The 18,312-nt window shown below is 40.4% G+C and overlaps 1 protein-coding gene across 1 annotated transcript in view; it reads right to left on the reverse strand.

The window, feature by feature from the left end:
• Nucleotides 1–18,312, reverse strand: part of WIPF3 (WAS/WASL interacting protein family member 3) — a 78,706-nt gene that overhangs the window by 52,597 nt on the left and 7,797 nt on the right. Inside the window, exon 2 of the mRNA XM_043871641.1 lies at nt 3,982–4,131. Coding sequence (XP_043727576.1) covers nt 3,982–4,074 — 93 coding nt within the window. The 5' untranslated portion in view covers nt 4,075–4,131. The remainder of the gene's footprint in view (nt 1–3,981; nt 4,132–18,312) is intronic.

Genomic DNA, 18,312 nt, shown 5'->3' on the forward strand with positions numbered 1-18,312 from the left:
GTCAACTAGGGAAAAGGGAAATCTTCTTTTTTTTTTAAGGGAAATCTTTTTAAGGGGAATAACAAATTGTTTAATTGGTGCTCCGTCACTGTAGCATAGAAACAGCCGGAGACAATATGTAACTTAATAAGCATGGCTGTGGTCTAATAAAATTTTATTTATTGACTGAAATTTGAATTTCATATATTTTTCATGTGTCATGAAACATTATTTTTCTTTTGATTTTTTCCCAATCACTGGAAAATGCAAACACCATTCTTAGCTCAAGGGCTGTACTAAAACTTGACCACGGGCTCTGCTCTAGATGGCAGCCTCTATTGTAGAAGGTCCCACATTCTGGATGTGTCTAGTTGCCTGCTCAAAGAACACTCATTTTTGGCAGGTTACTGCAGGGTATTGCTGTGAATTTCTTCATCACAGCAAAAGGCTTGTGATAATGACAGGTGATACGAAGTTTGATCCATATCAAAGGTACATTTTCCGCTTTGTAATGAGAAGTAGTCTGTGAGTTATACTTGGGATCCTCCGTTTATTCTGTTCCCCAAATCTTCCACTATGTGGTTTTAGGTTTGATGCATGATCCTTGCCTGAGTCAATCATTATATTGGAAGTCACAAAATAAATTTGATATGATTTTCAATGGGTACCTAGAATACTGTTTTGTGGATTACATAATCATTTTTTAGTGAACCTTCTGGTTTTAAATATTTAGATTGTTTCTATTTTTTTGGTTGCTATCATAAGTACTGCTTTCATTAATATGCTATAGATAAATATTTCTGTATACTATGATGAGTTACTTAAAGGAAATTAGTTGAAGTGAAACTTGGTCATCCACTTTTTAAAGGGATTTGATCCATATTAACAAATTGTGTTTTAGGGAATTATACCAATTTTTGCTCCTATTAAGAGTAATAAGTGCCTGATATATAAGTGCCTTTGTGGCTTACCTGGAAAACAAGCATTAGAACCAAAAGAACCTAAAGCCCATTCATCATGTCACAGGCTTCTTAAGTCATCCAGCCTTGTGTGTGATGGGGGTGAATAAGTGGGAAGGGGGTCAGTAAATAAATAAACCACTAAAAAAAAAGTGAGAAGTGCCTGATTCCTAACACTCAAGGCAACATTTAAAAAGTTCCATCACCAAACTGGTGGATGAAATGGTTTCTAATTATTTTGACTTGTGTTTATTCAATTGTAGTGAGGTTGAAACATTTGTATTTATCCTACCTGGTCACATCCTGGGCTCATTTTTCTACTCATCTTTCCATATTGATCTATAAGATCCATTATATGCTAACGCTGTTAATTCTTTGCCTAATATATGCGTTATAAATATTTTTCCCAGATTGTAAAAAGATGTGTTTTAAAAATATTTAAGTTTACTTGGCTAGTTTCCTCTTAAATTGATTAGTTCCTCCATAAGAGGCATAACAAAAACAATTTAGAAATGAGAGAGGAAATGCAAAAAATTATCCAAATGTGGAATTATTTTTGTTTATAAGAACCTAACCATCGTAAAAGAAAAAGAATTCCCTAATGAAAAGTAAAATTTTACTATCAACATTCAAAATTCTCTTGATCTTTTCTATTTACTACATATATAGCTGATTCATGGTGCACAACATATGCATTGCTTTTAATTCATCATTCCATATCTACTTTCTATAATCAGCATAGTTACAAATGTAATTTTTAATTAACAATATGGCATAATGTAATTTTTAATTAACAGCTTGACAATGTAGTTCATTTAGTTCTCACAAATCATTTACGATTTAATTTTTCACTAGAATAAATAGCTTTGCTGTGCACATCCTTTGTATAAATTCTTTCTTGGTTCCTTCAGGGTTAAATTCTTGAGTCAGTTTCAAAAATGAAACTACTTGATTGTCAGAGGAGAAAGGGGTACATTCAGGTTTGGTGTTTTTTGTCAGAATACTCCAGAAGGACTCATTTAACATTTGAGTCCCGTATTTGAATGTCACCAGCACAGAATCTGCCTGCAGTGCAGGAGACACAGGAGACATGGGTTTGATCCCTGGATTGGGTAGATCCCCTGGAGATGGAAATGGGAACTCACTCCAGTATTCTTGCCTGGGAAATCCCATGGACAGAGAAGCCTGGAGGGCTACAGTCCATGGGGCTGCAAAGGGTTGGACGCAACTGAGCAACTAACACTTTCACTTTTCAGCCATGTTTAAAAGGGCTTATTTTCCCAAATCCCCAACAATATAGGTTTTGGTAAGTTTATTTATTCTAGCTAAGTCTATGGGTATATCGTGGTACTTGAAGTTATTTTAAGTTGTGCTTCTTCAGGACCAGCAGGTCTGTGTAAGACCCATATTATAGTTTTACGTTATGTTTCTTTCACTTATAAACTGTCCATTCCATGCTTTCCTTGTGTCCAATTCAGCAGTGGAACTTCAGTACTCATTCTTATTCTTTCTATGTATTGGTCAGAGAGCTTTCAGATACAACTCACAGTATGTTCGTGCTTTCTTTCCGCTGTCTTCAAGGGCAAGGGCCAAGTTTCCGGCAGGTCTATGCCCCTGCACTTCAGATATGGTCAAGGTGCCAGGCAAACGTCATGGGGTGACCTGTGACCTCAGGCACACCCTTGCTCTCACCATGGCCAGTATCTGTGGCAGCAGGGTCTCAGGCCCTCCCTTCATAACCTATACTGCCATGGTCATGTCATCTGCGGATCTGAGGGGAGGAGTGCACCTGGGTGGGGGAAGAGAATGGCAGGTAAGGCTGTATTCCTGGCTGTTGCTGACTTGGCTCACATCACCCCTGGGCAGCCCTGCCTCTGCACGCCTTATCGCCATGGCATCTGTATCTTTCATCTTCCACTGAAAACAGGAGCGGCGGTTCTTGCGCCAGACCTGGCTCTGAGTTGGAGGATGAGGACATGAGAAGTGCCCTGGGGTTTCCTCTGAGGAAGGGCTTGAGATGAGCATTAAGCATGAACATTCTTCTGAAAGCAAGGGAAGTGAGAAGATTTTGCCCTCAAGGGAGCATTTGGCGATGTTTAGGGACATTTTCGATGGTCATAATTGGGGGTGTGACTAGTGGGTAGAGGCCAGGAATGCTGCTAAACAACCTGCAATGCATAGGACAGCGCCCCCACAAAATGACCTGGCCACAAGTGTCCACAGTGCTAAGGGTAAGACGGCCTGTTCTAAAACACAATAACCACTTCCTGTGCCTCTCCTTCTAAACTCAAAGCAAACTATTACACCAAGAGATAGTATCAGCAACACACACTGAAACAGACCGAATTCAGTCTTGTGCAGGAGGGGAGATTTCATTTAGAGATGTTGGTGGCACTAGTGGTAAAGAACCTGCCTACCAGCGCAGGAGACATAAGAGACAAGGGTTCGATTCCAGGTTCGGGAAGATCCTCTGGAGAAGGGCATGGCAACCCACTCCAGTATCCTTGCCTGGAGAATCCCATGGACAGAGGGAGCCTGGTGGGCAAAGTCCATGGGGTTGCAAAGAGTTGGACACAACTGAAATGACTTCGCACATTTTGTTGTGGCATTTCGTATGCCACTTCTCTTACTTGGTCCCAGAACCGGGCGGCTGAAGCCCAAGCTACTGTTATCAACATTCAGATCACAACCGGGAACTTGATGTGAGCAGGCCTCCTTGACTCATTGCAGCCTCTCAACTGAGGTTTCCCGTGAGATGGAAGAGTTGATTAGGGAGATTCAGGAAGCTTATATTGAGCAGCATGAATTAAAAATCACGTAGACATCTGTAGAGGACGCTAGGGTAGAGGGTGGGGGCTGCCAAAGAACTGGGAGGGAAATACGTGGCCAGACTGGTTTGGAGTTAGACCCTGGCACCATAGAGCTAGCTACCTAAGATGCCACCTGCCCTAGAGGAGCTGGGTGATGGCTGATTTTGAACACTTAAAACCTGCTCAAGCGTATTCCAGTAAAACAGACAGAAAAAAACCCAAACAGGTCTTACCGGGGGTGCTGATGGTGGGGGAGGGGGAGGAGCCCCCAGAGGCGGGGGAGGTGGAGGCAGAGGAGGAGGAGGAGGAGGTGGCGGCACTGGCATATGTCACGGCGTGGGTGTCTCTTTCTTACGAATGGTCCCAAGACAACGGTCTCTGCTCTGGAAAGGAGAAAAGGCAGAGTTTTAAACTTGGATGTCTTTATTCATGCACACGTCACACAAACATACGGATTTTATGGGTAGTTTGATTCACTTGCCATTCACTCTTCTTTCAATAAATACAGAATACCCACTGTGAGGCAGGCATTGTGTCTACTGCTGGAGACTGAAAGAAATAGCCAGATTTTAGACAGAATTAGGTAACAAAACTGATAAAAATTTAGCTATTTATGTCTCAATATAATAGAACATGTTAATACATAAATAGCAACACTCATTCCATAACAACTATTTCAAGTAACAGATTCTACCTCTTTAAGCATTAAACATCTATCATTTTGGATGCAATTTAAAAGTATTCTGCACATACTCCCATTTTCCTAAGCAGAGCAAATGGAATGAAATTCAACTTTTTCTGAATGTTGCAGGCTCAATGGTCACTCAGGTTGCCAGCCCTCAGCCAGGCTTACATGGGCATTAGTTATTTTCCTGCTTCCTTCTGTTGTCACTCTTACTTTTCCTGCTGTTCTTCTGTTGTTGGCTCTACACAATCATCTGGGTGGGAGCCTGACACTTCTCCCCAAAGGCTTTATATCCAGTATTTGCTGCATGGAGGGCTTTGGGGTATGATTCTGCAAATATAGTTATGTTTCAAAGAGTTAATATTGTAGGATGTCTGATCTCCAGATAAATATGGCATTGCTCTGTAGCATGTGCTTGCATGCATATGTCTGTGAATGTTTTAAAATCTAGAAATAGAAATAAACCTCAGACGTAAGCAAGCGTAATTTTGTTTTTCTGTCCTTCTAGTCACTGGAAGACTGGAACAAGGCCTGTGCCTCTGTTTCTTCAATGTAAAATCCCAATTCATTTATAGTATTCTAGCTTTTATTTTTGATTTACCAACAGCGTTTACCATTTGCATCATGATCCTTATTAGTTATCTATTTTACATATATGAATAGTAGTATGTTTATGTCAATCCCAACCTTCCTATTTACCTCTCCTTCTTCACCTTCCTCCCATAACCATGTTTAGAGCTGATTTTCATTCATTATTCATGGTATAGTTGCCATGAAGACTGAGTTAGCAAATACCTGAACCACCACTCCTAGAAAAGATACAGGATTAGGCTTATGAGAGCCTCTGGTAACAAGATTTTTGTCAGCTGATAAACATATAGCTTTGTTTTATATACTTGTGTTTCTCATTAAAGATACCTTGTTTCATATAGACTGTTTTATAATTCTTGCCTCTGTGTGTGTGTGTGTGTGTGTGTGTGTGTGTGTGTGTGTTCAATTGCTCAGTCATGTCTGACTCTTTGCGGCCATGGACTGTAGCCTGTCAGGCTCCTCTGCCGGTGGAATTTCCCAGGCAAGAATACTGGAGTGGGTTGCCATTTCTTCCTCCAGGGGATCTTCCCAACCCAGGGATCAAACTCATGCCCCGTGTGTCTCCTGTATTGGCAGGCAGATTACTTTTCACTACCACCACCTGGGAAGCTCTTTATATTTTTCTCCATAAGGCACATCATAGCCTTCCTGCATTCAGGAGCACTAAGCATCACTTCACTACAATTGGGGGGACACGGAAACGAAATCACCAACAACATGCACAACATTTTGAAAAACATGGTGGTAAGTAGAATGTGAACAGGACACTTGTTTACTGGGTGAAAGTTGTAACCAGAAGGCAGAGTGCTGCCTTGTTCAACTTCAGCTGGGAACCTGGATATGATGAAGCAGGAAGGATAAGTGTACAGAATAGGTAATTAGCAAACTGTGGAACCCATGGATAATGAGGACTGACCCCTTTTTGTTGTGACTTTTTGAATCCCCTATACGTACTCAGGACTGTTTTATTTAATCCTTTCAACAATTCTGTGGTAGACATTGACATTTCCATAAAGAACCAAATTTCATCTCAGAGAGTTTATGTAGTATCTACTAAGTTTCAGAAAGAGTATCAGAGCTTCATAAGAGCCCTGTCCTTTCTGATTCAAAACTGCATTTGTGTGGGAGCCATGCGCCTTCCTCCAGGCACAGATGCCTTTCCCCATAGGCTTCAGTGAGCGCAGCTCCCCACATTCGTTGAAATGAACAAAACTATATACAAGACCTTTCCACCAAAAAAAAAAAAAAAAAAAAAAACTGCATTTGTTTTATTAACTTGATATAATTCAGATCATATTACTTCTCTGCTTCCATCTTGCAAATATCTTGAAGTATTTCTGAGACCCTCGGGTGAAAAGGACCTTCTACAGGAAAGTATAACTCTTCCATGTGCTCCCCCTCTAACCTTAGCATCCTTTATTTTCCATCTAGGTTTACCTTTACAAATCTGAGAGTGACCAGGTGTCACTGGGCTTCTGTCTCGCTGAAATCAAAGGAATGATTTTTCAAGCTCTAACATGAAAGCATATTTTTTACATCTAGCACTTGATGGTGGTAAAGGCTTTTTCTTGACAGATATAATAATTAAGCAATTATCTAGAGCATAATTTGTTAAAATCTGACAGTTAAGAATGCAGAGCTCCAGGAAGTCACAAGCTGTACCCTGAGCTCTCTGATGCTTTGCGCTCTCCCAATACATTAAAAAATGTCATTTTGCTCTGTAGTGTATTAAAAGTGATTAGGATAAAAAAAGCCAGATTCTCAAAGGCTTTCATATTTTCTCCCAACTCATGAAATAATCCTGAAAATCAGCATCAAGATGTAGGTAAGATAGTCCAACACCGTTAGAGGAGAGGGTGGCAAATGGAATATAGAGCACTGTCAACATATGAGACTCTGACTATGGGGGACAGTGCTGGTCTTACAATCAGACCTGGGTTCTACTTCTGCCACTGCTTTTTCCCAGTTGTGTGGCTTCAGTAAAGTTACTGACTTGGTCAAAAAGTTCATTCGGGTTTTTCCCATTGAATGTTATGAAAAACCCGAATGGACCTTTTGGCCAACCCCATACTTAACCCGTCTCACTTTATTTGTAAAATAGTTACCATGCTTAATTCTTAGTTTGTTATCACAATTAAAACAAAGAATATAATACAGGTCCTGACACAAAGCAGACACTTAACTGAAGCTGCATTTATCTTATCACACCCCTTCCTTCACTGCCACAATAATTATAATAAAAGGTGGAGGAGAATAAATGCCCCAAGAGAGGTGTGGAGTGCCAAGGAATGTTATCATCAATTCAAACACAAGGAAGGGGGACAATAAATAAACATTTCATAGAAACTATTGCATTTTTCAACAGGTAGAAAGGTGGCTGTAAGAGTCGGTTCCTGTTGAAGAAGGAGCACATCAGCAGAGATAACAGAAGTAAAAGAGTGCAAGTAGCTGGGAGACTTCACATGTTTGGAAGAGAATAAGAAAAGGCTGGAACCACAGAGGGGCTTCGAGACACTATTCTGCAAGTGTCTCCTTCCTTGGGTCGAGGTGGGACATCTGGCATGTGGCCGTTTACCATCTTTTGAACACTTTTCCTAAGCCTGAGGAATTTCTTCTATTGTGAGTCCTGCCTCCCTCAGCCAGAAGACATGAATTCCTGTTCCTAGCACCACTTGCACGCAGAGAACTGACCACTGTGACCATGGACTCAGAGGTGAGGAAACAGTGGAAGGTAAGGTGTGGAGAAGTCAGGCCAATGGGAGAGAAGACCTGGGCCTGAAGCAGGAGCGCTCCCTCAACTCTGGCTGCTTGATATGCAATGGTTATGCAAGTCCAGTATTGACCAGATCTTCCCATTTTTTTCCCCCCAAAGTCTCCATATCCAGACTTTCGTGTGAAACCCAATTTTGAAGTAAAACCAAATAAAAGCATTTTTGAAAACCAGTGGGTCAACAGAACATGTCTGCAGGTCATCCAAGGACACACAAGATGCCAGAAGCCAACTGCTTTACAGGGAGCCGGTGAGGGGTGGGGCTGGGGCAGAAGAACTGATGCCTGCTTGTACAGGTGATGAACTTTCTCATGTACCCCTCCCCTCCCCTCCCCTTCATTCCCTACTTGATCAATCTGTCCTCATTCACAGAGAGAGATGGACTGAACTTGCCTATGTTTTTATATTAAAAAGTTAAATATGTATGTATACCAGCTGAGCTTTTTGAGTTATTTCGGAGAGGAATAACTCATGGTCGACAATTTTACACACGAGTTGATCTTGTCATAATCACTTTTCTCCCCGAGAATAGTTTGTCAGATCACAGCTGTTCACAAATAGAAAATGTGCCTATTTTTTAACATATAAGCAAGGATTACTGCTACTATTTGACAAAAGTGTCTTTTGCTGGTTCTAAAAATATATTAGAATAGGAATCTGAAAATAAGGTTCTCTGGGCACTCATAACTTTTTATGTTTTGACACTGTCCAACTGAATCCCTTGTTTCTTTGGTTATGAAGTCGGGAAAAGAGAAGAGAGATTTGTCACCTCTGAACTAATGCAGGTGGGAGAACCCTGTGAGGCCATTCATCTCTCACATCAAGGTTTCAGCAGGGTCCTGACACTATCAATCAGTCATTTATTTATCAAAGGTGCTTCGCGGCCAGGAAATCACAACCCGAGTGCATGAGCATATAAGGCACACACAAAGAGGTTCTCTAAAAATATGTGGTAAAACTGCCAAAGCTATAAGTAAAAGAATAAAGAACTTTAAAAAATCTTCTCTCCAGGTAATGGCGAAAATGATTTACAAGTGGTCACTTTCTGTTGTCACTTCCTCATTGTTTCAGAGCGAATTCTCTGGGCAGAGTCCTCTCCTGGGACTTCCCACCTGGAAGCTCTCATGCCCCACCCTCCACCTTGCTCAGTGAAGACTGCCCACTTATTGGGCAAGTGGAAGTTGGTGCTCTCACCCTCAATAGTACAAAATTCCTAGAATAGTTAGCCTTTTGGGGGTAGTGGGGCATGTTGATCTGAGTAGGAAAGGAAGCAGGGGATAGGGCAGGGGGAAATAAAAAGCACAGGATAAAATAAATTCTTGAACACTGGTGTTCTAGATTATAGTAAGATAAGTTAGTCCTGACACAACCCTTGCTATGTGCCAGGCCCTATCCTTAACTCTTTTCATATATAAACCCGTTTAAGCCCCACAGTATCCTAATCAGATGGATAATACCATTACTGCTATCTTTCAGATGAGGAAATTGAGGCCCAGAGAGGTTAAGAAACCTGCTTAAAGTAACAGAGTGAATTACTGGAAGAGCTGGCATTCAAATCTGAGGTGTCAGGCTCCAGAGTCCACGCTCTTAAGCATCATATTAACTTAAATCACTTGTAAACCTATGACTTTTATAGTTTTTAACCACATCCACACACCACCTGAATTAACTTTCAGTTAATTGTTACTTTGCAAAAGAAACTTTAAATTATTACCATAAATGGAAGTCAATACCACTTGCCATCAATAGATAGTGATAATAAAAATCAACTTAATGATTATTAAAATAAAATGTTCACCTGTATACCATCCAAACTCATTTCAGGCTTCCTTAGTGATACCTAAACCTTGGTCCTCTGGGGATCAGTGGTCTGGAGCAGTGTTTCCCAACAGTGATGGAGGATAAATTGCCCAAGGGGTCCTGTTAAAATGTGATTCTGATTCAATAGGTCTAGGGTGGGGCCTGAAATTCTGCATTTCTAACAAATTTCCAGGTGGGGCCTGAAGTGCTGATCTGGGAACCACACCTTGAGTAGCTCTAGAATGTTTTAAGAGTGCGTGGTCTCCACCTCAGACCTACTAAATTGGAATTTTTGAGTCTCTTGCCAACAAGAGATTTTGTGCTCACTGAAGTCTGAATAGCCCTGTTCTTTAACAACCAGGATGATGAAATGCCCTGCCCCACATAGATGGGAGTTGTGTCCTCTACTGAGAAGGCTCTTTCTTCTGTAGACCCAGTTCATCTCAGCAGGCTGAAAATGGCACTCTACTTAGGACTGGAGTTGACACACGAAGGAGACAGAAATGGAGCTGAGCACCATTCACCTTTCACACAGGTGACATGAAGGGCTTCCCACACCTGAGATACACACGTGCCAACCACACCTCCTGAAGCTCAATCTGTTCAGGTCTGACTGGATGTGACAGTTAATTATCTGCTGAAATGCTTCCCAGGCGGCACTAGTGGCAGAAGAACCTGCCTGCCAATGCAGGAGATGTAAGAGACTCGGGTTCGATCCCTGGGTTCGGAAGATCCCCCAGAGGAGGGCACGACAACCCATTCCAGTATTGCCTGGAGAATCCCATGGGCAGAGGAGCCTGGTGGGCTACAGACCATAGGGTCGCAAAGAGTCAGACACGACTGAAGTGACTTAGCAGGCACACACATGAAATGCTTAAAGGGTGAATGCATATGGTCCATGAGTGTTGTAAAACCAAGATAAACTTTAACCACAACCTCATATGAAAACTACTAAGTCATATCTACAATGAGCTCAGAAATTGATTTCCTTCTATAAGACTCTTACTGAATCACAAATTTGTTCCCAAATCATTGAATTCATTATAATAACTGAACAGTATTAGGTGAAAGGATATAAATAAAGATATTGGTAATATTTATCACTGACTCAGGCATTTAAATTATCACTAAATGCCACAAAAATCATTGTCCCGTGGTTCCCAAGAGTGAAAGGAGAAAATATTGATTTCATGTTTTCTTTTTTTTTCTGTCTTGAATTAGCTAAAAGAAGAATGAGGCTAATTAAAAATACATGATATTAATTACACATTTATAAGCAAGCCTCATTTTATATAACAGCTATGCTTCTGAAAAATGGCATCTCTAATTTTGGAAAAATCGAGCTATGCTTTAAGGATACAAAAGGAGGTTATTATTCAGTGGAAATCCATAATCAATGTTATAAAATAACGAGTCATTTTATAAAATAAACTACCACCTCTCGAATCTATTATATCATCACTGGAAAAGACCTTGATGCTGGGAAAGATTGAAGGCAAAAGGAGAAGGGGGCGGCAGAGGATGAGATGTCTAGATAGTATCACCAACTCAGTGGACATGAATTTGAGCAAATTCTAAGAGATAGTGAAGGACAGAGGAACCCAGCTTGCTGCAGTCCACCAGGTGGCAAAAACTCAGACATGACCTAGCGACTGAACAACAACAAACAACAAGAGATTTTATAAGGAGGATGTTTCTTACTTTCTAAGGCTGAGGTGGTCACTTTTCCCCTGGGACTGTGAATACTCTTAAAATGCTGTTCTGAGAATCACTGAGGAAATAATGTACCGACTAGAGAGGGCCACAGGGAACAAGTCTACAAGACACATCCTTTCTGATCTAGTTTTGCTTCTGAGACTTCAGATGAGTTAAAGGATTTTCACAGTAGGAATAACTGCTGCAACTTGGGCCAGATAAGGATGCCTGGTTCAAGTTCTGGCGCCTCTAGTTCCCTGTCCAGCTTGAAGTTCTGCTCGAATCTCAAACAACCTGCAGCCAGGAGGCATCATCAGCTCTGTCACCTGGCACATCCTGTCCCACGGCAGCGAGCACACTTCACTGACAGCCAAGCCTGATACACTCACTGGAAGTCTCACCTCTCAGACGACACGGCATCACTCCCTGATTCACACAGGCTCCTTTCCTAAAGGCTCTTTGCTATGGAGTCCAGTTCTCCATCTCATCCTCCAATCAGTTCTACGAATCCTACCCTTTGCTCACACTGCATTTGTGACATTGTTACATATCCTTTATATCTCTGTGTGTTTGCCCATGCTATGCAGGCTGCATGTGATGGCTTTCGCCACCTGGAAAATGCCCACCAATCCTTTAAAACACACTCAGGTGCCAACTTCTCTGCACAGATTTTCTTCTCCCTTTGTCAGAGCTAACTGCTCCAATAGTACTTTGTTCACAATTTTATTACAGCATTGGGGACTCTGGCAATTTTCTTACACATGTCGATGTGTCCCCCTTCACTGGACCATGGGCTCCTTGAAGTTTCAAAGATAGGAACTACGTCTTAGGTATCTTGGTATTTCCAAGGCCAAAGGTAATGCTGAATACCATTGTTTTGGTGTTGCTATGGGGAGGAAATAGAAAACATACATATCAGGGGTCATGCCAACTGCTCAAGCAAAAGATGGAGACATGGCTTGGCAGCAGCATATTTATTGTGTCTACGGATGAAATCATTATCTTGACACTTTGAGAAAAATATTACCAACTAAAATAGGAAGGGAAGAAAAGGGCAGGAGAAATTTCTGTCCAACTGTTACTGGAGTGGGTAGCCTTTCCCTTCTCCAGGGGATCTTCCCAACCCAGGAATCGAACCCAGGTCTCCTGCATTACTGGCGGATTCTTTACCAGCTGAGCCTCAAGAGAAGTTCAGGCCTTATTATGGTACGGGAATAAAATATCTTCTGCATGTGGGATTCTCAAAGTTTACAGTGCTCACTGGAAAAGCTTCACCTGGCATGTTAGAAATGCTGTCATCAGAGAAGAATAGCTTAACAGTTGGGAGAACAGGTCTCTAGTTCTGGTTTTAATGGTCATCCATTTCCCCTTCTATAAAAATGTAAAGCGTGTTCCTTCTTCCCTGATTTGCATAAGTGTAAGGACCAAATAAGTACTTTGAGATAAGCATTAAACAAATAAAAAATAGTCTATAGTCCTCTCTAAAAAGCAATACTCTTTCAAATGTTATTTTTAAATTAAGGATATGGTGGCTTCTTGGCAAAGGAGACACTTGGCCTACAGGGCAGCAGAGATGAGACTTTAGTCTTTTAAATTAGAAAACACTTTTCCAAAACAACATTGAGTTCAAGGAGGTCTTCTGGTTTTCAGATCGTAGAGTGAAAACATCTCTGTTCCTTCCTTTTCTTGGAAACTGTTTCAAAATTGGAAGGAAGGGGAATCTCAGAAATATAATCTCGATTGTGGGGAGGAAAAACTAGATTTCTGTCACCCTGAAATTCAGTAAATGAGACAGAGCTGCCTGATGCTCAGAACAGCCAAATACAGAGTACACGTAAGGTGGTGTAGCCTACAATGTAGAGGGCAGGCCCGTGGCTGCGGGCCTTACAGTGTCATTCTCCAAAATGAGAAGCGCTGGCTCCTACAAGGAAGCTGGTGAGGAAGTCGCAGCAACACTTGTTTAGAACAATGGAAAAGGGTGTATAGGACAGCACAGGGGTGATCTTGGACCCTAGACACACTGGGGAACATGGAAGGAGGCAAAGACAAGCCATTCCAGCAGGTGCACTGCTAGAAATGAGGGAGGGCGAGGGAGAGAGTAAATCACGAGCTATCTAAAGCCCCTCTCTCTCTTTCTTCTCCTCTCTCCCTGCCCTCACGCTCTGTCATAAGGAGTGCTTCTCTGACCCAAAGAGAACTCTGCCTGGTCTAGAACCTGCCCTGGTCTTCTCCTCACATAATTATCCTGCAAATAGTTGGTCTAGACTTCCCTGGTGACTCAGATGGTAAAGAATCTGCTGCAATACAGGAGACCTGGGTTCAATCCCTGGGCTGAGAAGATCCCCTGGCGAAAGGAATAGCGACCCACTCTAGTATTCCTGCCTGGAGAGTTCCATGGACAGAGGAGCCTGGCAGGCTATAGTCCACAGGGTCTCAAAGAGTCGGACATGACTGAGTGACTGACACAAACACAGAAAGCATACAATTTATTCTACAATGAATACTCAACAAGGAACCATTAGAGAACCAGCACAAGAACTACAGAAAAAAAACTAGAAAGAAAAAGTAGGGAAAGGAATAGGACAAAGGATAGATGATAGATGAAAAACACAAGAAAACACACTGCTGTGAACAGATGAAAACAGTGACGAGGCATAAAACAATCAACTGGAAGAATTTTATGAGACTAGCTGTGAGAAAGACTCAATTTATACTGTATATTGTTTTTACATTTTTATACTTTTTGAAGTATGTATCTTGGGCATTGCTTCCCAGGTGGCGCAATGGTAAAGAATCCACCTGCCAATGCAGGAGACACAGGAGACACAGGTTTGATTCCTGGGTCAGAAAGATCCGTTGGAGGAGGGCACGACAACCCACTCCAGTATTCCTGTCTGGAAAATTCCATGGACAGAGATGTCTGTCAGGCTATAGGCCATCAGGTTGCAAAAGAGTCAGACATGACTGAGCACATATATGCCCACATCTTGGGCATTACTACCCACTGCAAAAACTAATTTAAAAAAGAAAGTTTTGGATTGCTTTCTTTACTTAGGACAATTGTGGAGAAGTAATTTTTTAAAAATGTTTTGCATTATCTTAAGAGACCCCTCTACATCTAAAAGGTAAATATAAATGAATAAATGAGTAAAGAAAAACATACATTTGTCTTGACCATTTGGTCTAAGTAAGCTGGATCCACAAAGAACAATACTGTGAGCTGACTGTGGGCTTTGCTGGCCAGGTCCTGCATGCAGACCTCCACAAAAGCTGTAGCCACTCCTATAACCAGTCACTAACATCAAAGTGACTGACCAAGTGGGCTCAGAAGACAATCAAGAATAGAGTAAAATAATTTTCCTCAAACTAATCCATAACCCCTAAGGTTTAATTCTTCTGTTAATACATGGTTATTATACAATGAGGAAGAGTTCTAAAACATGATTGCCCATTAGGCATGAATCATTTGTGAGTTGGTTCCATTTGTAACTAGTCATTCGTGTAACTAGTCATTCGTTAAATGGGAGTAAAAAAGAGAGCACCATAATTGGGAGGGGGGCACAGGTCTGAAAAGACAGTAGGTGGCTTTCTTTCTCCAGTCCCCAAATAATGCACTGCTAGATCTTACAGACAGGTATCTGGACCCGTCATTCTTCAGGATTCATAATTTAAGGCATTTGTAATTTACATAGACAACATCAAAATGACTACAGGTCAACCACCATTACTTAAAACCATTACTCAAAACTCAATGACCATCCATGACCACCAGGAATGCACATCAGACATAAAGCCAGATTTGATTTAGCCTTCTTCCTTCTACGAGTCTGCAGGTGAATTTCTAAAACCTTAGGACATACACATTTGTGTGAAAACCAGAAAAAAAGTCACGCACAAGCTGTTAAAATGTAGGAAAAAATGTTCACTTGCTCATCCTGTTTTAGGCAGTTATCTCACCTGTTTGTGAAGCTTCTTTATTCTTCCTCTGAAATAGTGGGGAGCAACATGATGAACAAAAATGTTGCATTCAAAAGTTTAGAAGAATATTAGAACAAAAAACAGCTCTAAGGAATACAGCAGACTTAAAATCTATCTCTACATCATTAAAAGGAAATACAACTACTTCTCTGGTCTTTTTTCTTGGTTCTACCATATGAGAAGAAAAAAATGTCTCCTCTTCTACTAGGGTCATAATTATGTATGTCAGACACATAGCAAAGGGGCCAGTCTTTTTTTTTTTTTTACTATGTTTATTCACCGGGCAGATATAGTTGATGATTTCATACTGATGTGCCTGGCTGGGAGAGCTCTTTGTTAAACAGTTCATTAAAAAAACAATAGCTCACATGTACGAAGCAGATTTCTTGCGTTAACAATTCTGATTGTTATTTACATAATTATCTTTCATCCCCCCAAGTAACTCTGTATGACAGATACTAATTCCCATTTCACAGATAAGGAAACAAAGGCTCAAAGATGTAAAGTCATAGCCCGAGATCAAATAGTTGGAACTTGACAAAGCCACATTCACCCCAAGTGAACTGCTCCTAAGCGTGTGCACTCTCCACTACTTCACCCAGCTTCTGACAAGCATCTCGGCCTTTGCACAGTCAATGCAGAAAGTATTTACTGAGCTTCTTCCATGTGTTAGGCACTATGATAGCCACTGAGTGAAACTATAAACATGAATATCAGGTAATTAATGAATACTTGACAAAAAGATAAATCTATAGATACATGGCTGCTATCCAGGAATGATAGCTCATAACACTTGCAGCTGCTGTTTAGTTGCTAAGTCATGTGCAACTCTTTTATGACCCCATGGACTGTAGCCCACCAGGCTTCTCTGTCCATGGGATTTCCCAGGTAAGAATACTGGAGTGAGCTGCCATTTCCTTCTCCGGGGGATCTTCCCAACTCAGGGATCAAATCAGGTCTCCTGCATTGGCAGGCAGATTCTTTACCACTGAGCCACCTGGGAAGCCCTATAATATTTACGTATTGAAAGCTACTATGTGCCAGGCACTTCGCTAGAAAGGCAGAAAAAAAGGGGAAAAAAAGAGGTAACAATAAAGCATATGGTATATAAAAGGCACAAAATAAATTCCAATATATCAGTAATCATAATAACTATAAACAGATTATTAGCTTCTCCTACTAAAGGACAAAGATATTCAAATTGATTTAAAAATTAACTGTATTTCCTTTACAAGAAACACAGCTAAAACAAAGTGATGTTTAAAACTTTGAAAATAAAACAATGAAAACAATACTCAAGTAGACACTAAAAATTGGTACAGAACCCTCATACTTTGCTGGTGAAAATGTAAAATGGAGCAGCCACTTTGGAAGTGTCTGTAAGTTCCTCACAACATTAAACAGAATTACCATAAGATCAGCAACTGCACTCCAACATATCTCCAAGAGAAATGAAAACATTTGCCTACACAAAAACTTATACATGAAAGTTTATAATAGCATTGCTTAATATAGCCAAAGTGTAGAAACAGCCCAAACATCAATCAACTTATGAGTGGATAAACAAAATGTAGTATGGCTGTGCTATTATTTAGCAATAAAAAGGAATGAAGTACTGATACATGCTATAGCATGGATAAATGCAAAAGACAGCATGCTAAGAAGTCAATCATATACTGTATGATTCCATTCATATGAAATTTCAGAATGGATAAATAAAAAAAAAAGTAGATTAGCAGTTGTCAGGGCTGAGGAGAGGGGTATGGGAAGGGACGTCCAATGGGTTTCTTTCGGGGATGATAAAAATGTTCTGGAATTAAGATGATGGTGTTAGTTGTGTGACTGTGTGAATATTCTAACAACCACTGAATTGAATACTTTAAAAGAGTGAATTTTATGGTATGTGAATTATATTGTAATAAGGCTGCTTTTTTTTTTTTTTTAAAGTTGTTCAGCATGATTAATATCAGGCAAAGCAGAATCCAGGGGAAAAACATATACATAGAAATATCAAGTGTTCTGGAAATATAAATGAAAAGATAATTAATTGCTTCCATGGCTTATGGACCATGAAAAGCATAAGAAACCTCTGAGTCAGGTCTTCGGTGACTGAAGGGAGTGGGGAGGGGATGAGCAAAGCTTTGCCATGTAGGCATGTATGGGGTGTGGGGCAAACAGTCCCAGGGAGCATGGTGCTCACAGAGCTAGGTTGTTCAGGAGTCTGAGCTTTTTTTTTTTTTTTTTTTTTTTTTTGGAGGTTCATCAGTAATATGTATTTATTGAGACAATACACTCAATGATATTAAAATATTGATATTTATAAAAATTAAAAACTTCACAAGCATTCTAAAAAATTCACAAGCATTCAAAAATGTATTTTATTTTTGACATACAGCAATAATGAATATATAGTAAACCACAAAGAGAACAAGTGAATATGGAATAAAAAAAAACAAAAAAAAAAAAAAAAAGAATCTTCTCTAGCATCCCAATTTGAAAGCATTTTTCCAATGAAAACTTTGATTATTGGACATAATCAAATGATAAAAAAATATAATTAAAGAATGATGTTCAATAAAAAATCTCAAGGTATTAGAGATACAAATGTAAATATATTACTTTCAAGCTTTTGATCATAAGCACTCCCGAAGATGTGGCTCATGGTCAGTATTTCTGTTTCCTTCTGGTGAATGTACCATGCAAATACTACCTGAGGCTCCCCCAAGAACATAGCTCAGAGATGACTCCATTGGCAAATATAAGGAGTCTGAGCTTTATTTTAATTTTTTTAAAAAGGAGACATGTTAGATGCAGCATGTTTTACATATAGCACTCTAGGGGCCATTGGGGAAAAAGAATTATAGGGAGAAGAAGTAGCAAGTAGGTATATCAATCTGGGGATTCACACAAGCAAGGATGGATATTTATTTGAATTAGAGTAACTGCAGTGGGGTAGAGCCAAGGAGGATAAAAATTTGGATGTTGGAGATGGGTGGGGAGAGAAGATCCTAGGATAACCCCACGGCTCCTTGCCAAGACAATCTA

Source organism: Cervus elaphus, chromosome 18 (assembly GCF_910594005.1).
Source record: "Cervus elaphus chromosome 18, mCerEla1.1, whole genome shotgun sequence".
In the NCBI taxonomy this organism is placed as follows: domain Eukaryota; kingdom Metazoa; phylum Chordata; class Mammalia; order Artiodactyla; family Cervidae; genus Cervus; species Cervus elaphus.